This window comes from Malaya genurostris, chromosome 3, assembly GCF_030247185.1.
Source record: "Malaya genurostris strain Urasoe2022 chromosome 3, Malgen_1.1, whole genome shotgun sequence".
Lineage (NCBI taxonomy): Eukaryota > Metazoa > Arthropoda > Insecta > Diptera > Culicidae > Malaya > Malaya genurostris.
Window position 1 is genome coordinate 176,986,431 of NC_080572.1, and position 26,362 is coordinate 177,012,792.

At 36.4% G+C, this 26,362-nt stretch overlaps 1 protein-coding gene across 1 annotated transcript in view; it reads right to left on the minus strand.

Annotated features, from left to right (window-relative positions):
* The window catches only part of LOC131439337 (regulator of G-protein signaling 17), a 113,911-nt gene extending 91,244 nt beyond the window's left edge, over positions 1-22,667 (minus strand). The window contains exons 1-4 of the mRNA XM_058610231.1: positions 21,076-22,667; positions 8,222-8,386; positions 7,955-8,146; positions 7,509-7,517 (exon numbers count right to left, since the gene is read on the minus strand). Of these exons, the coding sequence (XP_058466214.1) occupies positions 7,509-7,517; positions 7,955-8,145 (200 nt within the window). The 5' untranslated portion in view covers position 8,146; positions 8,222-8,386; positions 21,076-22,667. The remainder of the gene's footprint in view (positions 1-7,508; positions 7,518-7,954; positions 8,147-8,221; positions 8,387-21,075) is intronic.
* Between the last annotated feature and the right edge of the window lie 3,695 nt (positions 22,668-26,362).

Sequence of the window (26,362 nt, forward strand, 5' to 3'; positions counted from 1 at the left end):
GAATGTTTTGTGATTCCTCATAAAATTCCTCAATTGAATTCGTATATGACTTCCGTTTCCGGAATTGCGTGATGCGGGATGCGAAAATAATTGAAAATATTTGCACCAATTTTTCTCTGAGATGGCTGAGCTGATTTTCACAAATATAGATTCAAATGGACGGTCTCAAGATGCATCACAAAATGATTGATTTTCATTAGGAATCGTCTACCTGAATTTTATTATGATTAGAGTAAAAATTTATACTTCACTAATGACCGTGTAAAAAGCAGTAATTTTCATAAAAAATTGTTTATACATTTGTCTAGTTTGAAGACCTTGTGATTGATCTCTATTAGGAACCAACACCGAACCAGCGAACCCAGAATATAGACTCTATTTGTCGTGATTTGTATTTGTTTTGTAGCCGACGAAATTACATCAATAGCCCAAATGTATGCAATTATATGTTTGTACATGCTTGCGATACGGATAGGGATATTTAAGCTTCTCTTCGCCGAGCTTGTGTTCAAGATTTGTATGCAAGCAGCTATTTTTATTGCGTTCCTCTACCATTCTGCGATTTCGATTGAAGCGATAAACTTTATCTCATTATCAATCGAGTTCATCTTATTTCATCCGAGCTTGCATGAAACAAGATCAGAGCATACCAAATCAAGCTTCAAATCGTTTTATGGCACTTTTTGTCTTGCTGTCTAGCAGCAACCTACCTCTAGCATGCTACGCGTAGGACTGAAACGTTAGCTATAATTTTGCTTATATTTATAGCTTTGCGTGCTTCCAACAGTTTCGCATTTGAATCGATTGATCAATCAGAGCGTTGCTTTCCCTTTGATATATCGCTTACTCCTTCAAAACCGTCGACGATGACAGGGAAATCCGGTATGCCCAAGATTTTTGCAGACAAAATAGGACACTGCTAGCTATTAATTAACATTTCAATGATACATAATTAAAAATACATGGCTATGAATATTCAAATCAATACGTAGAAATATTTCCAATCAAATGGTGACATAAGATTGACAATTGATACAAAATTGACTGAGCTGTAATTTTTCAAAACCTGATCACATTTCTACGTGTATTTTTCTTGAGTTTCTGTTTTGCACCCCTATATAGAAAACAAAAATGTGTTCTACATTAAAAGTTCGTGTCCGAAAGTTGTACGACTATATGTTAACGCGATTCAGGAGTAGGGTGAGGAGTACGTTTCAGGACAAGGAAAAAACTGAACGTTAATCTGGCCCTACGAACCGAAACCTAGACTAGAAAATCGTGAAGTTTAGTATTTTTGTCACATTTTCGGCTTCGCCGCTTAAAGCGACGTTATACAATTTTTAACACTGTTCATCCTGTAACTCCGGAACCGAAAGTTGTATTCTGGTGGAATTCTAAGAGCAAATTCAGCAACTAGAAGTTTTATATGGAAGATCTATAACAGAACTGAAACTGGAACAATGATATCCCCAGGAAGCCGTGCCCATTTTATTTATTCGAACAGTTCTGTCAAATTTAAAACTGGCATACGAATGCCGTTCTATTTTTTTCTATATTTGAAATATGAGTAAAACACTGCTGGTTAGTTTTTCTTGTTATAAAATCCAGATTTGAATTTTAACAACTGACATAAACTATGCATCTAGAACTAGAACACTTAATATGCCCCAAAGCTTTGTGTGGGATCTTATACCTTTAATTTGAACCTAAGTTTGAACAGTTCGAAAAAAAATCTTGTGATTTTACATCTTATAGGATGCACATAAATGGAGCGTCGTATTTCACACAAATTTATAGTGAAGAACCTGAAAAATTGTGTTATTTGAAAATTACATGGCTTGAATTCGAATGAAATAATAAATAAAAGATCGATAGCAGAGCAGCGCGATTTGAACCGAAAAACATTAGAACACAAGCACATCGGTTACTCAACTGAACCACTGAACTCATATCTGTTCATTGAATAATTGATACATATATAAATCCATACAGCAGCACTTGGTAACCGAGTGCAAATTACACTAGGAGCGTGTAAAACTCTGTGCGAATGGAATATTATGTCATTTGAAAAATGAAGTAGTTGCGAATTGTAACGTTTGTAGAATTCATCATTTTTTTCTGTTTGTGAAAATCGGTCACGCTATATATGCGGAAAGTAAGTAATTTCCAGCTTAGGTGTTGGTTTTCGTTTTCTTTATAGCGTGTACGAAATTGAACAAAGCCTGTGTAAGAAATTGAACAACGCTGTATGCGTTGTTTCTAAAGGCAAGTTGTAATTTCTTCTTTCGTGCCTGCCCGTACCAATGCGTACTGGTTTTGTATCGTCATTTTAAATTGCGGTTTAAAAGCTTTGCCCTGTAATTGTGGAAGCGAGAGTCAGATCCAGATGAAATTTTGCAGTAGCTTTTGAGACTATATGAGCTTCAATTCAAATCAAGATTTGTAAAAATCGGTTCAAGAATCGCTGAGAAATTGAAGTAAGTTTTTGTTCACTACCTTCGGGGCTTCCGGAACAGAAAATAGGGAACTATTAGTGTCGAATCAAGTTTATAATGGAGAACAGAATATTACATAAAAATTTGATTTGATTGATATACGGTAACGAAGTCGAGGTGGTTGACGAATTTGTGTATTTGGGCTTACTGATGAACGCCGCAAATTATTTCAATACAGAACGCGCCAGCTGGATACATTCTATTTCAACGGTGAACAATTCTGCCTTTTCAGCCGTTTTTTTGCGAATATTCTATCTCATTTATTTCAAACCGTTAGAATACAAGGTTGATTAAATGCCCTGGTTCATTTGATAAATAACCATCATTTCGAACTTTATCGCAACTATTTCAGTTAGTATACTAGCTTTGAGTTCATAAATGATCTTGGCCTTGCTTGAATAAACTTTACTTTTAAAATTGCTTCAATGAAAAAGTCCCCTACAGTTAAATCCGGAGAACGCTGAATGGCTGCCGTATTTTTTACGATTTCACAATTGAATGATCGTTTTCAATGTAAAGCGCTACGATTTCGGCGCGTACTTTTGCTGTGCATCGACTCAAAACTGAGATGGCACTGAATGAAGTTTCCAAATTATGTCATCAACAGATAAATGGTGGAGTTATTCAATGTTAAAATAGAGTAAAAACTGTCCCAGAAAGTATGGACGCAACAAAAAACCGCAGCCATTTCGCAATGGTTCAGAATCTGTCAATTTTTATGGCTGCGTGCTGTTGTTTACACTCTTCTCTAACCACTTGTGCAGTTGTTTATTCGTTTTCATTCGTTTGTTTCGAAATGCGTGGACTTTCAGCAGAACAACGTCGAAAAATTTAGTACAAATGGTGCACAGAACGCGAACTGTCACTGAGAAAGATAGCAAAAATGGAAGGAGTAAGTGAAAAAGCTCGAGCTCCGACCTGGGAGGATTCGTAGTGTCAGTAGAATCGTAGCACCAGCCATGCAATGGTTCTGTACACTCTGAATCGGCTGCGAAGTCTGTTGAAACAGAAGGTCAAATTCCACTACAGGAATGTAATACCAAGGCTTTGCTAAGTTGAGGATAAACCGAAAACGGGTCGAAAAAAAGGTCCTGCTAACCCTCAGTTGGATAAACAATTAGCATTAGATCTTGCAACCCCTTTGTGCTGGCTTTTTAATAATTCGCTTCAGTCTGGAGTTTTTCCAGATACGTGGAAAAACTCTTTCCTTATACCAATTTTCAAAAATGGGAAAAAAGCAGACATATGCAACTATCGCGGGATTGCTATTCTTTCTTGCATTCCGAAGCTCTTTGAAGCGATCGTTAATGACAAACTGTTTAGTCAAATAAAAAATAGAATTACTCACATGCAACATGGATTTTTCAAAGGACGTTCCACTACTACTAATTTGCTTGAATTCGTCCACTATACCCTGACCGCTATGGACAAGGGAAATTACATTGAAGCTCTTTATACAGATTGCAGCAAAGCATTCGATCGTGTTGACATACCCATGCTTATGTTCAAATTACAGAAATTGGGAATCTTACCAGGTCTTCTTAAATGGTTGGAATCTTATCTAACAAATCGTCAACAAATTGTAAAATTTAAGGGTAAAAAGTCGAGCCCCATTCACGTCAGTTCTGGGGTCCCCCAGGGATCTCATTTAGGTCCTCTTTTATTTATCTTGTTTGTAAACGACATTTCCTTTCTTTTAAAAAAAATAAAAATTCTAATATACGCAGACGATATAAAACTATTTTTAGAAATAGAGAAAAGTGAGGATGCCAAGGTTTATCAAGAAGAAATTCTTTCTTTTTATACATGGTGTAACAAAAGTCTTCTTCAACTAAATGTGAAAAAATGCAGTAGAATAACATTCAGTAAAAAACGAAATACACCTGACTTGATACTTACTCTTGGAAGTCAAACAGTTCAAAAATGCGAAAGAATTAGGGACTTAGGAATAATACTAGAATCTAAAATGACTTTTGTTGACCATTATAATACAATCATAAACAGAGCCAATAACATGCTAGGATTCATAAAACGATTTTGTTACTGTTTCCACGATCCGTATACAATTAAAACATTATACATTGCCTATGTTCGGTCAGTACTAGAATACTGTAGCTTAGTTTGGTCACCTTGCTTAATCACATGGGAAGATCGAATTGAATCAGTTCAAAAACAATTTTTGTTATTTGCACTTCGTAAATTAGGTTGGACAAGACTTCCTCTTCCATCCTATAAAGCTCGCTGTATGCTGATCAGTATTCAAACATTAAAAGAACGCAGAGAATTTTCAATGGTCTCATTTGTAAATGACATTGTCTCGAATCGCGTAGATTCCAGTCAACTCCTGTCCAAACTAAATTTTTACATACCATCTCGGCCTTTAAGAAATCGAAATATTTTTATTACAAACCACCAGCGAACAAACTATGCAAAAAATGGGCCAATAAATCAATTGATGGCTGTATACAACAAGCATTCAAAAGCAGTCGATTTCACTATGTCAAAAAACAAACTAAAGCAATATTTCAGTTCTATTCGGTAAGCCAATTATAATTATTTAACTCATAATAAATTATACATTATTTAGTGATCTATTTAGAATAGTTTACTAATTTAAAACGATTATTGTAATTATCCTTATGGTCTACTTTTGATTGACGACAAATAAATAAATAAACGTATACTGAAGGCGTTCGAGCAAAAGAAGGAGGTTTCAGTTCGGAATGTGGCCAAAAAAGTGGGTACTTCGAAGTCAAATGCTCTTTGTGCTAAAGAAGCAGAAACAACCAAAACGTAGTCCGAAACAAGAAGCATCGATCAGGCCGAGGGTTCGAAAGCTGAATAATATGATTGTTGCTGGAAATTTGAACTGCATAATCATGGCATACGTGAAACTCGATTAAAAATCCCTGCCGGGACCATAATATTAAACGGTGCGAGAAGGGCCAGTCCGAGACATCGATTGAAGTCAAAAAATTTGGTAAGAAAGCGATGGTCTGGTAAGCAATTTGCAGCTGCGGTAAGATTTCGAAACCCTTCATCACCACTGCTTCAATGAACAACGAAATATACATCAAGGAATGTTTACAAAAACGACTTCTACCCATGATTCGAAGCCACAAGGATCCTGTTGGCTTCTGGCTAGATCTTTCTTCTTGCCACTACTCGAAATCAACGGTAGAATGGTATACTACTAAAAATGTCACTTTCGTCCCAAAAGACATGAATCCACCAAATTGCCCACAACTTCAACCAATTGAGGAATTTTGGGCATCAACGAAGGCACATCGTAGGAAACATGTCTCGGCAGCCGAAACCATTCAACAGTTCTAAAAAGGTTGGAAAAAAATGTCAAAACTTGTCGCCAAGAAGTCAGTACGGAATTTAATGAGGAACGTTCGCAAGAAGGTGCGCCAGCAAGTCTACAATGGCTAAGTAGCAAATGTTGAGAATAAATATCGAATAAAATTTTAATTTCTAACACTTGTGAATTATTTTCAGCGAAATCAAAGTGCGTCTATACTTTCTGGGACAGTCTTTACATCCAGATGGCGCACTCTGTAGAGTTGAATTTTAGTAGAAAATTAGCAATAAACGTTCACTGACGTCTAATGATTATTTCATGGACCAGAAAATACAAAATAGTTCTAAATTTAAAAGAAAAGCTCTTCTAAGGGATCAGTTTCAAAAAGAAAGTTAACTTTGCGTTTAAAATATTTTAATTAATATTTACTAAAATTAATAACAGGAATTTTCTTTGCTCTGTTATCAGAAGAACTTCTACTCGACATTCTATCAAATCAAATATAATAAACTCACCAAAACAAAATCGAATTTTTAAGCAATTTGGTATAGCTCACTTTTCTCGTGCAGTACACATCACGCGATACAAAGAAGACTGCCGTATCGAGCCAGCTAAGAAAACCGATTCATTCATACACATTTTCCGAAGCACTCAGCTTCGGCAAGGGAAAACGTGGGTTCCTCGAATCCCAACAGCCCAGCATCCCATGACATCACCACGCTCGGTGATATCACGGTTCAAAATCTACTACGAGTTTTCTGTTCTTCGCTCGATTCGCACTTTGCCAAGCAACCCAGTGTGTCTAGTAAGACGCTCGGCCAGTCAGTTCCCGTCCCACCTGCGTCAGTATCCAATTTCTTTTCGTGCCTTTTTCACTTTTGAGTGGGTCATGCTTTTCCGCTGGGACTGACGGAAGTGGGTTTGCTTACCAGCGTTGCTACAACGGGATATGTCGACAATGGATGAGATGGATATTGATTGATAAAAAATACGATGCGCCTGATTTCAGTGCATCTGGCTGTGCTCTCTTTCTCTCTCTCGCTTCGGTTTGCTCTTCGAGAATCATCATTGAGCGGCTAACATCTGAATGGGTCCCATCTGCTCTTCCACCATGGGAAATGAAGGGTGCCATTGGAGGTGAAAAAAATGTAGGCAACAGCCGGAGTGCTATTGGTAGTGGTAATGGCTTTTCGATTGCCAATTTATGAGTACGCCCGTGAGGAAGCAGCAGAGGGCTCATTGGAATGGGGTAAGGTCACCTACAAATTATACGGATCGACTGAGAAAATAATAGAAGTGAAAAGGGCATTTACTCCAGTTGAAAGTCGTGGTTTTTTCGTTGAACTCAATATCTGTTCGTATCTAATAATGGCCTACGTATATATTTATATAGTAACAGACTTTAATTGTTCCGCTTGCACGTACACTTGTATTTGTTCCGCTCTGACGGAAATGTTTGGTTCAATGCCAAATTAGATTCAACACCTAACAACGTGAATAACAGTAGAGCAGTCCGAAAACAAATAGCAATCAACCGTCAAATAAATTATGTACACTTTCCTCGGGACTGTTGCATGCCTAGGTTTCCCCATTTTCGGTAGCTCTCCGAATATAAAAAAACCCGAACGGTCGTAGAACTTGTTACATGTCAGTCCACAAAGCTTACGTCAAAATCATCGTTCAAGTTAATAACATATTTATGAACTCACCATTTAGCCCTGCTCGAATGGATGAACCGCGCAACAGCAGAGTTGATGGACAGCAAATAGAGAAGAAAAACATGGAATGTAAAAGAGAAATCGGATTTGAGAATAATTTTTTGGTAATGTTTGATATTTATACAGGCATCGATCGATGATGATAATAAGTGAAGAAAGGTCAATTGAAGCAATCACAATTACCATCTGAAGTTATATTTCCATACCATGACTAACGACGAATACTATTTATTCGGTATTCGTCATTTCTACTACTCATCTAGTTACAACTATTCGATCGATGGAAATTAAATAGCATACGTTTCCATAGAAACACAAAATTAAGGAAGTACCTAGTCTTTTGTACTAATATAGGATCATCAATCATTCAATCTGCTTCGATAACTCGAGATCACCACCGATGCCTTGGCCAAGAGAAAAAAAATCAAGCAACTTACCAAGAACACGAGCAGCAGCAGCACCAGCAGAAGCAGCACGGCTTCTGCGACGGTGGTCGTTGTAGCGGCACAATATTGGATGTTGTATCTTGCGTTCCACCTAAACCCGTATTAAGCGGACCGCTCTGAACGGTCGAGCCCATGCCACGGAGTCGACACCCCGCCGGCAGCCCGTCTACGCTGCAGGACATTCTGGAACGAACCGATATATGAGGTGAGGTAAGGTGAGCTGAGCACACTTTTGGGCGGAAACCAGTCGCAACCTACCCAACTTGCTAGCTGGCGATAGAAGTTGTTCCGTGCACAAAACAACTTCCTGCTCTACGAACGTATCACTGGTGCACCGGAAGGGCAGACTCCGGTCGCCCATTTAACGATGAGCCCCATCGCCCAAATTGCGGCCCCGAATGACGATATGACTAGTTGTGGATGCTAGAAGTAAAAAATGAAACACGCTTAGTTAATAATGCTAAATAATACGTTCAAGTTTAGCTGAATCAATCTTGCTACCAAGGGAGAAGCGCTAATACCCTTAAACTAATATTTGAAATTAATTAAATTTGCATTTGTCATGGGACTGACATGAGGATACTTTGCATATTGGACAAGACAAAACAAGAGATGATTTTTTTTCATGTTTTACTGACCAAACTCATATTTTTTTGGAATTTCGAAAGTATATTAGGGATAGACTTCATTCACAAAGCTATCTCAAAATGGCTAGAACCGTATTGGTAAAAAATCAAAATTTCGAAAATCGCGACTGAAATTTTTCACAAGTGATTTTTAGACAAAAAAAATCATCGATCAGAAAACTCACTGTAAAAAAGTTCAGTACAGATTTTTTGACTACACGATTCTCACTGAAACTGATTCTGCATGGTAAAAAATCAGTTGTGAAAAGTTCACTAGCGAACATTCTGCTCGAAAAAAAAACGTTCGTACATTGAGTATATCTGGTATGATTCTCGAACATAAGATTTTTGGGAAATGAATTTTCATAGCCGTTGTATGAACAAAATTGAACCTTTCTGAAAATATTCATTGTGCGTAGGGAGGTTGATAAGTGGATCAGTAGTGTTGATGTATTCGAAAGTTTCTTGGTACTATATCACTAATAAAAGCATGGCTGTGATTAATAATAGTTGTAATGATAATAAAAACCAAGGGTGGCTTTTACCGTATCAAAGAATGCTCACTCGCAACTCTTCCACGATGAAATCGGTTCCATGAAAGAGAATCGGAAATCATCCCAACAACAAAAAAACCGGCATGGTACATTTAACATAGAATAGACACTAGTGCGAGAGCGAATTTCTCTCGGTGAACCGTCTGAGAATCAACGGCTAGCACGCTGCTGTGGGGATTCTCTCTGAAGCAACAAACGCTCGCTTATTCTCGTTTCGCGATCCGATTCTGTATGGGCAGTGGATAATTGTGATAGAATAGCCGCTTATTCTAACTATGTGCTTATAACCTTTGTATAATTTGTGTCTATGAAAATGCATGTGAATGCTCCACACAAGGGTTTTTAAATATTGCAACCTAGTATGAGAATCATCAAGTCGAATCATCGATTCGATTTTCTGCGATAATTGTCAACTTGCGATTCTCTCTTGGTAAATTCCACACAGCGGCGATCATTATCAGACTGAAATTTTTTTTAAGGGCCATGAAATACTCAGAGTATGAAGTGGAGCGAAGAAATGTAGAAAAATTCTCTCGAGGTTCATGCATTGAGAGACTCGAATTCTTGTAGCATCTTCTACCAGATTGAAAATGTTGTATACAATATAGATAAAAATCGAGCAGCTTCTGTCAAATTTTCAGCAATCACCAACACTGATAAAAACCATTAGTAAAACAATCACAAATCATGTTAGTTGATTAAAAACTATTAGCCATTTCATGCCATTTAGCTTGAATAACGTACACAGAAGTAACAGGAGCGCAGACTACCGCTATGCTAATTCAAACGCGCCATTCAAACACTGCGCCTACTGTGTTCGAGACTTGCTGACAATGTTGCGCTACTGTTACTTCTATGAATGAAATGCATGCTAAATAGCGTTTTAATGGGAATAATTCCAAAAAGTACAGTTTAATCTGCCAGTTGGAATTAAAACAACCTTTCGTCGCTATGATCACTATTTGGAATGTGGGAAAAATATGATTGTTCATGTTAACCTCCATAGGTGCATCGAAAAAATGGCTCTCATTATTTCTCAGTTGCGGTTCAGTTGTGAATTTATTCAGTAGATATTCTTTTATTGGTGAAAATCACATTGTCGAACTGAAGTGTAGTGGAAATTTAGCATCGAAGTATCATCTGAAACTCTTCTCCCTTTCGATTATCTCTTTAGCGATATATATGTGAGTGAAAATTTGTAATCAAGTTTCGTTGACAAAAAAAATTAGAGGGTTGTATGCAAGACACGACCGATCATGATTACATTAAAAAAGAAATAATTCTAAGGTACCCATAATAACACATGGATCAATAAGTCCCGAGACTAAAGCAGAGATGGCGCTCGTAGTAAACCAGTAACCACGTCTTTCTAGAGTACTAACCTTTGCTTGAAACGGGTCAAAATTTTAAGTCGATCCGACCAGAAACAGCTGAGTTATCGAGGTTGGAGTAAAGTCGTTTTGTAGTTTGTTTAAAAAATGAAAAAAAAACGAATTTCGTGTTTTGATAAAACATTGTTTTTTAATGGGTAAAAACACCGTGCAAGCGAAACAATGGACTGAAAAATGTTATCCGGACTCTTGTCCATCAAAAGCAACGATTTGTCGGTGGTTCGCCGAGTTTAAACGTGGTCGTACCGACACAAATGACGCGGAACGCTCGGGTAGACCTGTGGAAACCGTTACACCGGAAAATGTGAGTGAAGTGACAAAAATTATAATGAAAGATTGTAAAGTGATGCTCCGTGAGATTGTTGAGATGACACAGATGTCAGATATCATATGGAAGTTCATTTACTATCCTTCATGAAAAATTGAGCATGAAAAAGGTTTTTTCCAAGTGGGTGCCGCGATTGCTTTCGATGGAACAAAAACAGCAACGAGTCGATGATTCAGAAATTGAACGAACGGGAAAAAGATTTGGCTCAAATGAGGAGGTCATCGCTGAAACTGAAGCTTATTTTGAAGCGAAAGATTTTTTTTTATTAACATGGTATTGAAAAATTGGAAAAACGTTGGAACCAATGTATCACCCTAAAAGGTGATTATGTTGATGAATAAAAAAAATTTTTACAAAAAAAAATGTTGTTTCCATTGTTAGTCTCGGGACTTATTGATCCATGTGTTAAATACAAAAATAAAGATGATGATGGATGCACTGAAAGTCACAAATTACAAACTTGCTTTACTTTTAGTGTTTACATTTTTGACGAATGATCAAAATGACAATTAGATTTTTTCAGAATAATTGATTCTACTCTATTTTGATGCCTTCAACAAATTTTTACATTAGAAATTTTTTGTACAATATCCTTTAAATGAAAATCAATTATGATGATTCCAAAGTTACTTAAAAGATAAATTTTAGATACGAACAACCTCAAGATATAAACCTGGACAGATGAAATGATTTTATATCATAATAATTTTCAAGACAGAGAACGTACAAACTTAATCATTTTATAAACAGCGATTAGAGAAGATTTTAAATATTTTGATCGAAAAATGTGAATGTGAAAAATTTGAATAACCGTCAACTAATAAACTCAGTAATAGTGTAATTTTAATGATCCTTCGTTAAAAAGCGTCGATAAGCTTCGGAAAGTGTCTGAAAATAGAATGGTAGCAATACAAGGAAGAAAATATGTGACATAGTCCGCAGAACATATTTTGATACTTTAATTGATTTTCACTTTTGCATATTAAGGAACCAATGCATACGCAACCAAATTCCTTAATTTTGTTCATATTGTAACTTGATTTTATTAATACATGAACGAACATTGTCATTGTTACAACGCATGTAGTGATAAGACACTTGTTGTTTTGATGTAAATGATAATTTAACTGAAACTGGCGGTAACCCGAGTTTAGTAAGGATTTGAATGATACATGTAAAATCGTAGATAATCTTGTCTTGAGTTTATCTCTAATACTGTATTTTATTGCATCTTATAATTCTATATATGTGAGTCTGTGCAAGTTATTTGTACTAAGTTCCGAATCTTTGGAAGCGTTTCCTGGTGAGACAACAGCTTGTTCAAATCGATACTGCATAACGAATTGCTTAGTCTGGATCCCTTCTATAAAATTCTTGGAAGCAAGATTAGACCAAAATATTAGGCTTTATACAACTAAATCAATTTCTAACTATTCAATTAGGTTACACGATTATTGTTTGGTTTAATAATAGGGTCTCAGGGATTATGCTGAGAGATAGTTCTTTGTATTTAGCCACATTTAATGAAAAAGAATTATCTATGATTATCATCATAACACAACTTTATGCTGAATTTAGTATGTAATTCAGTATGCAAACTACTTGTTGACAAATTAAAACATTTTTAAACTTTTTCGAATCAAGTTAAATGAGGAAAATTTATCAATAAATCACAGAGATACAAGCTCTTCAAATTAGGTTCGAAAAATCTATCGCCGATAATTTTAAGTTGGCCTGCTAGTTACCGGAGAATCAAGATAAGCCATGGGTAAACTAACATAAAGCAGAAATGTATTCGGGCGTATATTTATAGATTCCCTTTCGTGCTATAGTTCATACTGCGCAAATCGGACGAGAGTTTGACATCATTCACTGAGACTGTCATTGGCTCGTAAAAACATAGATCAATTCAATCCAATCTTTCAATGGTATGCAATTGAAATACTTAAATGACGATACCGCATAAGTTTAATGTTTTCGAATCGATTGGTAGTTAAATTATATAAATTCATCAACAAATTACTGAGTTCTAAGCGCTAAAATTATGACAGAAAAAGGTTGCGCGGTTATTTTTGAATTTGTTTTAAATTGACATCCAGCCTCGTGCAGTGAAGAGTTAGCAAAAGCGACAATCCAACGAGAGAACGCATATACAATATAGTCATCACCTCACTGGACGAGCTACTTGTTTCATTCACAGCCAAGCATCAACTGAAATCAAGAAATAATTTGCAGCGTATATTTATAGATTTCTCTTCATACTACGCATAACGATGCGGTGTTTTTTATGCATGACGCAAAGCCTCCTATACCGAACAAGAAATTGACGTCATTTTGTACAACTGGAATTGGTAGATGAAAACATAGGTCGATTCTAACCAGTTTTTCAATAGTATGCTATTGAAATACCGAAACGACGTTGTCATACATGTTTAAGTTAAAAGTTTCCGAATCAATTGGTTGTTAAATTATGTTAATCCATCAACAAATGACTGAGTTATTAACGTTCAAAATTATGACGAAAAAAGGTTACGCGGCTATTTTTGAAACTTTTAATTGACACCCGGCCCCGTATAGCGAATATTAAGGCATTGTTAATGCCAAAATCACTTGTGAACTTCCAGGTTCAGAGTTTTGTGTATGCTTGTTTCATGAATGAAAATATCGGAAGTGATTTTTTCAGCCGCTGAGTTTTTTTTAGAAAATCTCTTGAACTGATTTTTTCGCGAGTGATAGTGAAATGAACTTTTTCTGATCATGATTTTCCCAACACTGATTGGAACAAGACTTGAGAGTCGTTTTACCTTTTCCCATAGAAAGGAAAATCGACTTTGAAGTGATGCACTGGAGACCCGTAATATTCCTATTCAACTCAGAACAACGAGATCGGAGACTTCATGTGTGTATAGATTATCTACGCTATTTCTATTCGGTCGATTTTCTCGGAGATGTACCGATTCCAAGAATCTTTGGCTCGGTTAAAAGTTTCTATTAGGTATTAGTGGTACTTTTTTTAGATCTGCTCAATTTTCTCTGAAATGACTGAACCGACTTCAACGATTTTAGCCTCATTTGAAGGATCATATAGCGTCATTGGTAAAGTTCTAAGGGCTTATGACCGTCCCTTTTTGTTTTGGAGATGTAACTGTTACAGTGACGTAACTGACAAACCGCATTTTAATTCATGTTTAGAATCAGCATTATAAAGAATATGCATCAATAAAACTATTTGAATGACTAGAGAATGGAAATATTTCACCATTATAGGTAGATTAGGAAGCATTTTTGCCATTTTTGCATTTTAACCGAGGTTCGGAGAGCTGAGTAGCATATGCCATTCGACTCAGCTCGTCGAGTACGCAAAATGTGTGTGTGTATGGATGTGTGTATGTAACAAAAATATGCATTCGATTTCTTCGAAGATGGCTGGATTTTCACAAACTTATGTCGTTTTTCATTGAGAACACTCGTGGAGTGTTTTGCTCGATTCGTGCAATTTTCGTGCAGTCGGGCAATCAAACCAGGTGCACTGTGTTTCATTGATTTGCACCGCACGAAAAAAATGCACTTTCGGGGCAATTCGCGGGCAACTATTTTGCATCCGTTTTCTTTTCAGAGCAGCAAGCGTGCAAAGCAAACTTTACAAAACCGTTTCATTGATCAACTATCAAGGCAAAACACTGGCATCGAGCGAGTGGAATCAATGAAAATCGACATTAGATTTAAATGAAAGATCTTTTGGTTATATAGCCTGCTATTGCATTTTATACGGATGGAATATTTTTTTTTAAATGTACAAAAAATATTGAGTGTCACTATTTTCTAAGAGACCGCTTAACCGATTTTAACAAACTTAGAATCAAATAAAAGGCCCTGTAGTTCCATAGTCTGCTATTGAGTTTTATCCCCATCCGACTTTCGGATCCAGAATGACGGAGTAAAATGTGCAAAATAAATTAAAATAACTGCATTTTCTCACAGATGGCTTGACCAATTTCCACAAAATTAGGATCAAATAAAATGTCTTACAATCCCACAGAATATTATCGAACTTCAGCCGGATTTGACGTTCGGTTCTGCAATTACAGGCTGTTGAGTATTAAACATTTGAATTTCCAGACCGTATTTCAACACATGACTCTGAAAAATCGAGCAAAGTACTTTAAACTAGGCAGGTCTAATTAGTTGTTGACCAAATACATTTATTTTGGGTATATCGGTAAAAGTGGTCGTGTACTCCAAACCGGAAATCACACTCATTTCTCAGAAACGGCTGGACCGATTTTCTCGAACTTAGATGCAAATGAAAAGTATTGTTTTCTCGTAAATTGGTGAAGAATTCCTGATGAAACTGCAAACCGTCTTTTGGGGCTGTCCATAAAAGACGTCACGCCGCAAGGGGGAGGGGGGTGTTTCATAAAACGTGACCTTTTGTGACAGGGGAGAGGGGGGGAGGTTTTTGGAATGTGATGTCCAATATTTTCAATGAGCGCATTTTTAAAATACCTAATTATATTACTGCTTTGCCCTATTTCCTGAAAAAATCTCCACAATAAACGTTTACATTCTATAGGAAAACGTGTATTTGTTGATGTAAAAGCTTCTTCTTGTAAATTCAGAAATGAGTGATGCAGGAAATCATTTCTGTTGTGATCAGCAAAAGTGCACGGAGGAGCGAGTAAATTAGCGAAATTAATCAATTTTACCAAATATGAGTAAAATAGAAAAAGATGCCTTCAAACGGTTTAACTTAAGTTATGCACTGACAATTTTTTCAGTAATTTGATTTTCTAGCATTGATAATAGTATATCATAAGAATTTCTCGTATCTGATTCTGATGCAGTTTATTCGATTGTACTTCATTTGAAAAAGGCTGGAGATCAATGATTTCAGACGTAGATCATGTCATGTCTTATCTTGATCATATGTGATTTTCCTCCACCAACATCAAAGCTTATCGAATCATCCAATGATTGAACTTACATAAATCAAGAATCATTTTAGCTCAAAATCACTACCCATTGTGTGACGGAAGATAAGTACCGATATTGATCGATGTGATTTAAATTTCATTGATCAACTGATAATGAAAAGATTCTCCGGCAGTGATCTCGTTTTGATGAGGTTTTGGTCTTTATTTCCTTAGCTCTGTATGCTACACTAAGGAAATATTATTCTTTACCTAAAACAATAATATATGTATATCAATTTTCCCTCATATTTGTATGGTTTGTCATACATATTAAGAATGTATTGAGATGAATTTTATTTATTTTGAATTCGTGACATGTGGCATAGGGGGTGTGGGGGGTCTTTGCTTCTGTGACAATTTGTGACAAAGGGGGGAGGGGGAGTAAAAAATCGTCAAAAAAAGTGTGACGTCTTTTATGGACAGCCCCATTAGAGCGATAATTCAAAAAATGGAAAAACTCTAAAACGGGATTGTCTTCATTTTATCATGAACGGTTGAGTTCATTCTTACAAAATTTGACTCAAATGAAAGGTTTTACGGTTTCGTGCATAAGGCGCTGGTTCTGTTCGCTATGAATCGGCTGTGAAGTCTGCAACGTCGAAGCGGTTCTATTAATGAAGTTATCGACAGATTCGCTCGACGTGCAGAGCCACGAATTCTTTTATTGTATCGATGATACGAAATAAGTTGAATGAAAAATGCCCATCCAAAAATATATCACTATTTCTTTGCTTAGAAAAACACATCCCCAAATCGTTAGCTTTCATTTACAATGAACGGTTACAACTGATTTTATATCTCATAAACAGTGCACAACCCGTAAATTTCGTCATGAGACGCCACTGTTTTAATGTCCGACACATTTTGTCGTGAATACGACTTACTTTACTATGGGGCGCCTTTTCAAAATTAGCCATATGAAACAATGGGCAGAACTTAATCGTGAATATCTCGACTTGTATTAATGGCAGCAACGTAATTCTTTCACGATTTCATCAAAAATATGATCAGGAATTTAGGATAATATTTTGAACAGTATGAGATAACCACAAACAACTCAAAAATTAAGTTTTCTGAAAATTTTAAAACAACACGGAAAACTCTTTACTTTTGCTAGGGTTTTTCGTGCAAGGACGACGATTTTGAGGTAGTCAGGCACATATCTTCAACTGAACGTTATAAAAGGGGAACCGTGGTCGAAAATCGATCATTTCTTCCAGGGATGTCAGGTTCACAGATTAATCTGTGTTTCACAGATTTTGTGTTTTCTGCACAGATTTTAAAACTGACACAGATTTTCACAGATTTCTGAAAATGATCACAGATTTTCACAGATTCTTGAATAAATCACAGATTTTGGAAATCGAGCACAGTTTAGTACCAAAAACTACAGAGCGGTTGAGGAAAAAGGTACAGGTGATAGTGCAGGTGTGACAAGTGTGTGGGGGAAAATGGGTAGTGTGAGACCTTTTTTTTTGCTCAAAAAATTGATTTTGAACTGCATTTGGCACTGCGAGCGAATGTGTCGGTTTGTACGCAAAGTTAGTTTCAATTCAAGCAAGAATGATTGCTTAAGCTGGTGGTGGTTTGCATTGGAGAGAAAGAAAACAAGAAACGAAAAGAGGACAACAATATATAAAATCAGCCGTTCTAATGGCTCTAAATGTTATCTAAAGAACTATTAATATTATCGGAGGTAGATATCATCAGTTTAGTGAAAATCCAAAATAATTTGATATCTTTCGTGCACTTTCGTTGTTCGAAAATCGTTCGAGAAAAATGTTCCGAACTGTGCTAAATATCGTAGAAATTTCCACAATTTGGTCCTTCTAAAAGGCAGAAATTAATCCTGTACAGCATCTTGATAGTTCCTTTCAATGAAATATGCAAATCCGAAATGAGATAATCGACGTCAAAAATCGTTGAAAATTTTAGTAGTGAAAAAGGGGAAAGTTTCGCAATTCACACAATCGATCAACTATCAATTTGAATTCGAAAGTGTAAAGAAATCGTGTCAGTTTTATTCGTATTCACGACATCCAGTTATGTCTCTGACATTACACACCCGCACTTTTTGTTTTCTATATACGGGTGCAAACTAGAAACTCAAGAAAAATACACGTAGAAATGTGATCAGGTTTTGAACAATTACAGCACAGTCAATTTTGTATCAATTATTAATATTATGTCACCATTTGATTGGAAATATTTCTACGTATTGATTTGAATGTACATAGCCATGTATTTTTAATTGTATGTCATTGAAATGTTGATGAATAGCTAGCAGTGTCCTATTTTGTCTGCAAAAAATCGCCGGCATACCAGATTTCCCTGCTATAGTCGACGGTTTTGAAGGAGTAAGCGATGTATCAAAGGGAAAGTATCGCTCTGATTGGTCAATCGATGCAAATGCGAAACTGTTGGAAGCACGCGAAGCTATAAATATAAGCAAAATTATAGCTAACGTTTCAGTCCTACGCGTAGTATGTAGGGATGTCGGGAATTTCGAATCACTCGATTATTTAGTAATCGAGTATAATTTTGAAACTAATCGATTGAAATTTATTCGATTATCTGGGTTATTATTCGATTACTCGATTATTCATTCGATTATTACTATGGGATTTTTTAAATTATTCGATTAGCTCAATAGTTAATCGATTAACTATTACTTGATTATCTGGGTTATTAATCGATTACTCGATTAATCGATCGATATTACGACATCCCTAGTAGTATGCTAGAGGTAGGTTGTTGCTAGACAGCAAGACAAAAAGTGCCATAAACGATTTGAAGCTTTAACTGGTATGCTCTGATCTTGTGTCATGCAAGATCGGATGAAATTCCATGTTATGTCGTTTCGCCTGAGAATATGACAGCTACCCTAGGGTAAATTTTAAGTGCATAAGATTAATTTCTAATTTATATAAAATGAACTCGATTGATGATGAGATAAAGTTTATCGCTTCAACCAAAATCGCAGAAGGATAGTAATGGTAGAGAAACGCTATAAAAATAACTGCTTGCGTACAAAACTTGAACACAAGCTTGACGAAGAGAAGCTTAAATATCGTATCTTGCGATACGCATGTACAAACATATAATTGCATACATTTGGGCTATTGATGTAATTTCATCGGCTACAAAACAAATACAAATCACGACTATTAGGTTGTTCGCAACGCTGTTTTATTTCATATGGACTGATCTACTTTAGATCTACAATTGAAACATGTCAATCACGATGCTGAGATTTAGTTCTATTTTTCGAGTACAACAAATTTGAAACACGAATAGAACACTGTTTTATTTTTTTTTTTTTGCGTGAGCGTCTGTTACGAAATCTGAGAGACGAGATGTCAAAGCGTCGAATGACATTCCAGAAATTATCAATATAAGCTTTAAATGTTTTGCACTGAATAATACAGTTTCATTTAGAAGCACTCCAGCTCACTATGATCTGTAAAAATATTCATATCGTTTTCGAAATCATTAATTTAGTTTGTTTGTTTCTGATTTGAAACAGTGAAGTGAATAGACACAACACCAATACATTCACAGAAATATATAGAACAGATTTTAAATCTTTCCGTTGAGATCGTCAAGCTCGAGTTTTATTTTTGACAGTTTTAAATTATACAACAGTATGTCATTTTAGAACAGATATCCATCACCGCGTTGCGAATAGCCTTAGAGTCTATATTCTGGGTTCGCGTGTTCGGTGTTGGTTCCTAATAAAGATCAATCTAAGCAGACTCTCGTGCATTTGCGGATTCAAAAGTGTGACGATTAATTGAAAATATCGATCATTAGAAATTTTGGTTGCCTTTTTCCACATCAATGGCTCGAACAACCCCAGGGGCTGATCCTTGAAGTTTTTAAAGAATTCCAAGACCTTTCGTTTGCATCTTAGTTTGTGAAAATCGGTTAAGAAATTTCCGAAACAATTGAGTGCACATTTTCTCATAGATTTGCATACATTGCCTTATAATTCCGGAATCGGAAGTCGGATCGGAATAAAATTCAATTATCGAGTCTTGCAAATGATTTGTCTGTGCGGGGCTAAATCGGACAAAAAAGTGGGGCGAAACTGAACACAAAGTTTTTGACTTGAAATTCTTAACGGATTCTTGAAACACACCTAAATATGTATTTCTATTCTGTTTGATATCACTTGTTAGATTTACTATAAATTTAAGCAACACGTTTATGTTATGCACCAAAACAATCAAATAGCCTTCAATGAATTTGAAAATAATCTAAAGTCAGTTTCGGCATCAATTAGCAGGGCATCCATCCAATTTAGCTTGTTCGTGTCTTACATACAGCCCTGTAATTTTTTTTTGTTTCGATTAAAGAGGTTTTAACCTTAAGGTCATTCGCCTCTTCGGACCAGAAAAATTTTCTGGCCCTATGTGGGGGGTTGGGAATCGAACCCAGGTGAGCTGCGTGAAAGGCATCGATTGACCCAAAAAAAACCTGTAATTCTTTCAACTTGAAAAGTTTAAATTTATGTAGCTTAAATATGACTGAATCGAACATACACTGACTAGAAACATTCAAAGTTTTACCGAGTATAGAATAACTATTACTTATTGTGGATTTTAAATTAGCGTGTTAATATTCTGCAAAGAACAAGCATACTGTGCTACACAAGCGTTCGGAATCTTGATCTCAAAAATATCCTCACAACATTTTTCGAATGTCGTACTTAACCAACCCGTAAATGTTGGTTAGTGCTGCAGTGAATAAACATTACGACACTCATGAGTAATTTAGTCACTGTCAAACACAGACACGACAAGATGTAGTTCACATATTTAATTTCGAGAAAATCTTGACAAACTGCTAACAATTCAAAAGTTAAAAGAGAAATGCTAAACGGTAAAAAAGAGTACAAATAATCGATGAAATTCTTTACACACGACCTAATAATATTTGCTAACATTAAAGAAATAGACCTAAGATTTTTTCAAACCGTACAGACTTGATCAAATTGAAGAACAAGGACACAATCACTAAACGTAATTATGCGGTTATTTCATTATTTAAGTCCTTTTGATAGGTACGTCCTCCGTTAGTAACATTCGAAATTGATTCCTGTTCCAATACAACAAATAATAACATCAATCATTCAAATTGTTCGTGAAACTGTTACACTATACCCGAGCAACCAGTACCAGCACCATGCGTCTCCACCAATACACATAATAACAACAACAACAAACAAATTCACTCACCAGACTAGAATACCGATGGTCGATGTTTTTTACTGTTGCTTTTATTGCCGTCGCGCACTATCTGTGTGCCTGTGGCCGTTTGAAGAAACAGCTGTATATTGCCGAGATAACGAAAATGGCACGACCAACAGGACGAAGGAAAACCGGGAGGATAATGCTTCGGTTTTCCTTGATCCGTTCCTATCTGTCTGTTTCCTTGTGTTTGGTTGACCTGCTGCGCTTTTGCCACGACTCTACTCGTTCTATACTAGAAATTTCTTTTCAATGTGTGCATTTGTATCGCTGTCTCTGTTGTTTCCTTGAACTTCTCGTTGATAATTATTACTGCTTCGTTCTCTTTCGTTCGCTCTCATGCGCGCTCACCGACTAGCCTTCTTTTTCTACTCTTTACAATTTGTGGTGTTATTAGTTTTGTTGTTTTTTTTTTGTTACTGTTGTTGGTTGTTGAGATCTCTGATAAGGGTCAGATGATTACTATGATGATATCGATGACGATGATGTTGATGATGGCAATGTCTCGCGAGGATATTCTTTTTTCTTCGGTTCCGTTTTATTTCTCTCTATGTCAACTACAACACCACAAAACCAGTGACGGGCTGCTTGGATTTCTAATAACTATAATGCGACAACATCGAATGGTAGATGATAAACGGCAAAAGGGGCCTTGTCAGTTGATAGTAGCTTCAAATGACTCTAGATTTCGATTAAGAAGAGTTGATATTTGTAATCCTCTATCATGGACTTGATATTGTTAGTAATTTTGGTTGCACCCTTTAGTGAACTTATAAACACTGCTTAGAAGGGATGTTGGAGGGCGGGGAAATATATCACTTTTTGCTTTTGTGGATTTGTGTATGTTTCACTTGCTTTTTTTCAATTTTCGTGCTTCTAGAGTACCTGCTATCGGACACATCCAAACAAGTAAGCTATCTCTATCCGCTATTAAGCAAAAGGAAAGAAACCGACGGGATCAAATAAAGATGGAAACAAAAAATATAATTTCGACACTTTCTTTTCTTCCTTGTAGTCACTCATAACATCCTATATTCTAATCACATTCACAGCAGTCTGGAACGCTCATTTTCGTTTAAACGGATTCACATGTACTTTCATTTCCCAAGAAGCCTGCTTGAATGCTAATTTTCCAATCACAGATAATGAACCATCAGCCAGCAAAGCGAGAAAATATTCCCATTCAGAAATAGAAGGCCATGGAACCGAAGAAAACTTGATTCACTCTGGTAGCACCTCACCTTTCCTCGCTGTCACTGATTATGATAGGAACAAAAAGAAGATAGAACACATTTGCTTCGTGAGGGAAATATCAACGAGGAAAATACCAAGATATATCAGAACCGCGCAACAACGAGACAACCGATCCGTACACGAATCCAACAGGAAACTATTCGGAAAAACCAACCACTCGATTTAATTACAACAGTTTACTAAACAAGGTATATCTTATTGACCTATTTTTTCGCGGAAAAGGTGTCAATTTTCCATGAATTTCGAACTAGTGCGGCGCCCAAACCTTCCACGACTTGTAGGGCGAAACAAAAACCAATATGGCGTGCTAATACACTAAAAACTGCTGCTCTTCTCGCTCTTCACGGGCACAGTCGGTGCTCAGTTTGTTCGATGACGGTGAGTTACGGAACACTCTCTTGACTCTTGGTGTGCTTCGTCTCAGCTCGAGTCACTGTGGTTTATCTAACGCGTGAAAAACCAAAACCAACGCACACGCAACACATTATCGCGTTTCGTTTTCCACCAACAGTGGGTTGATTTTTCACACCCTGCCCACCGCAGCAGTATAGGAGAAGCACGCTGGTCAGGAATCGTCCGTCAGTGGTTGTTGCGTGTATTTGTTGCTTGAACTTGATGTCGCACTGTATCTCGCTAACGAGAAAAGGTGTGAGTGAAGGTTATTTCAACGGATTTCCATATTTTCCGGTTCTGGGAGAAACCCAGAATGTGATGCTTCTCCGTGTTCGTATGAAGTAACTCAGTGATCAAATAACGTATTGTTCTAATTAGCCTTTGGGTAGAATCATGACTTTCTTCGCATTTGAACGCATACATAGTAGCGTGGGTTTTATATACTTCATCATTCACACATTTTACGTTGATATGAACATGCTATTACAGACAATAACTGTACGCAGCACACATTTCCGCTTGTTTTAAATTAGGGGATGGTGTAGTAAAAGTGTCGGTGATTCGGTGAGTACGAAGCGCTTTTCGGTTTTCTATAACAATGAAATTAACTTTTGGGACGATTTCCGGAACAACAATCTCATTTGGACAACCAGCGTGTGATGCATCATCGGCGTTTGCACGACTACATTCTATTTCAGTATACTAGTCAACAATTGTTGATTTGCATGAAATTTTTCCATTTGCTTCTAATATTCCAAAAGTAGCGTCACTGAAAGCACAAAAGCTATCACACTAATGAAACGCACGTCAAAAAAAATTGTGACAAATGATTACTGAAAGAAGTATCTATTAAACGCTAGAGAGAAGTGGCACCATCTATCTGTTAGACCAGGGGTTCCCAAACTATTTTGGGTCATGGACCCCTTTGCTAAAATTAACTTAGGACTTCTTTGAAAATTCAATTTCTTGTTTTTTGAATATTGATGTAAAATATTTACCAATTTCTGCGGATGTTATATTTCATATAACAATTTATATCAATCAATAGGGAGTCGATTTCTAGACCTCGTCGACCCCCATAGTCAGTTTTCGCTTACGTCGACCCCTGCAAAAAGGGGTCTATATCGACCACTTTGGGAACCCCTGTGTTAGACCGGCGACTTATTGACCGATGTTTAAGCGAAGCTAGAAATTGTATATTCCACGTGATCCTTGACCTTTCTGAGTCCAACACTATTTATAACTCATTGCCGGTCGGTTCTGCTTCGAGAACAATTTGAAAATACTGTACTTGAATACGACTGTTGTTTGCTTTCGAGAAAAATTTATCATGGTGTATTTTGAAGCGTTCCAAACTGTTCTAATGAAATTGAACGAAACAAAATAAAACCTGTTTTAATCCACCTAGTGGTGCAATGATGCCTTTCTCATATCAATCATACTATCATATATAATACTGTTGTATTCTTCAAAATAATTCTGTGCTATTCTTGAAAGAATAACCGAAATCGGTTTGTTTGACCGATTGTCTACAGATAAAAACTGTCAATTGGAAAAGATTTGAGGTCGATTCAGAAATTTTTTTAAGGTTTTTCCCCATTTTCAGGTATATATATATATTCATGGTATACAATATATATTCATGGTATACAATTCATTCAATTTTTATATTCATGGTATACAATTTTTAACCCACTTTACTCTATATTTCCGGTTCCGGAAGTCGGATCCGCATGAAATTCAGAAATTACGTATGGGACTAAATGACCTTTCATTTAAACCTAAGTTTGCGAAAATCGGTCGCGCCATCTATGAAAAAAGTTAGAACACATATTTTCACAATTTTTTGCACATTTTACCCCATAATTTCGGAACCGGAAGTCGGATCTAAATAATATTCAGGAATTTTGTATAGGACCTCAAGACCTTTCATTTGAATATAAGTTTGTGAAAATCGGCTCAGCCATCTCCGAGAAAAGTTAGTGCAAAAAAACGTTACATACACACATACGCACATACACACACACATACACACACAGACATTTTGCGTACTCGACGAACTGAGTCGAATGGTATATGACTCTCGGCCCTCCGGGCCTCGGTTCAAAAGTCGGTTTTCACAGTCATTGCATAACCATTCTATATAAGAAAGGCAATAATCAACTGTTTCTGTAATAATCTAGAAACTTTCAAATCTTGTAACAGTAACAATTAAAACCTATTTTGATCAACCTAATTATGAAATGACACCTTTCTCATATCTCACATATTCTCATATTTAGACAGGCGACAATAATTTTATTATTTTTACCCCAATATTTTGGCAACTGGAATATTTGAAAATTTGGTGAAGATAATTAATAATATCACACTTTTTTCTGCAATCCCCATAATCCATCTCCGTAGTCGTAGATATTTCTTAACTAATTTAATGCAATTTTTAATCTAATTAACTACAATGTGGAAATGTGCCGCATCACAAAACATTTACACTATCATAATATTTAAGTTAATTGTGCTATTTTTATTCTGTATATTTAGTATAATAAAATTTTGTACAATTTGTAATTCCTGTTAATATACCATAAACTTATTTCCGTTCGCTTTATAGAGAAATTTTTGTGCGCTAAATAAAATGATATATGATAATAACTTTTTTTGCGACTTACTTTACTATGGGCCGCCCTTTTCAAATTTCGCCATGTGATCGGCTGAAAAGTTCGTATCGTTTAATAGAAACACACATTTTTTTGCCAAAATTCGTTTTTATTATTCAACATAATTGCCATCAGAGGCGATACAGCGATTATAGCGATCTTCCAACTTTTCGATACCATTTTTGTAGAACGATTTGTCCTTTGCCTCAAAATAGGCCTCAGTTTCAGCGATTACCTCTTCATTGCTTCTAAATTTTTTACCAGCCAGCATTCTCTTGAGGTCTGAGAACAGGAAAAAGTCACTGGGGGCCAAATCGGGAGAATACGGTGGATGAGGGAGCAATTCGAAGCCCAATTCGTTCAATTTCAGCATGGTTTTCATCGACTTATGACACGGTGCATTGTCTTGATGAAACAAAACTTTTTTCTTCTTCAAATGAGGCCGTTTTTTTTAATTTCGTCCTTCAAACGCTCTAATAACGCTATATAATAGTCACTGTTGATGGTTTTTCCCTTTTCAAGGTAGTCGATGAAAATTATACCATGCGAATCCCAAAATACAGACGCCATAACCTTACCGGCCGATTGTTGAGTCTTTCCACGCTTTGGGTTCGGTTCATCGCGTGCAGTCCACTCAGCTGACTGTCGATTGGGCTCCGGAGTGAAGTGATGGAGCCACGTTTCGTCCATTGTTATATATCGACGAAAAAAATCGGTTTTATTTCGATATAACAGCTCCAAACACTGCTCAGAATCATCAATTCGTTGTTGTTTTTGATCGATTGTGAGCTCACGCGGCACCCATTTTGCACAAAGCTTTCTCATATTCAAATATTCGTGAATAATATGTCCACACGTTCCTTTGATATCTTTAGGGTGTCAGCTATCTCGATCAACTTCACTTTACGGTCATTGAAAATCATTTTGTGGATTTTTTTCACGTTTTCATCGGTAACAGCCTCTTTTGGACG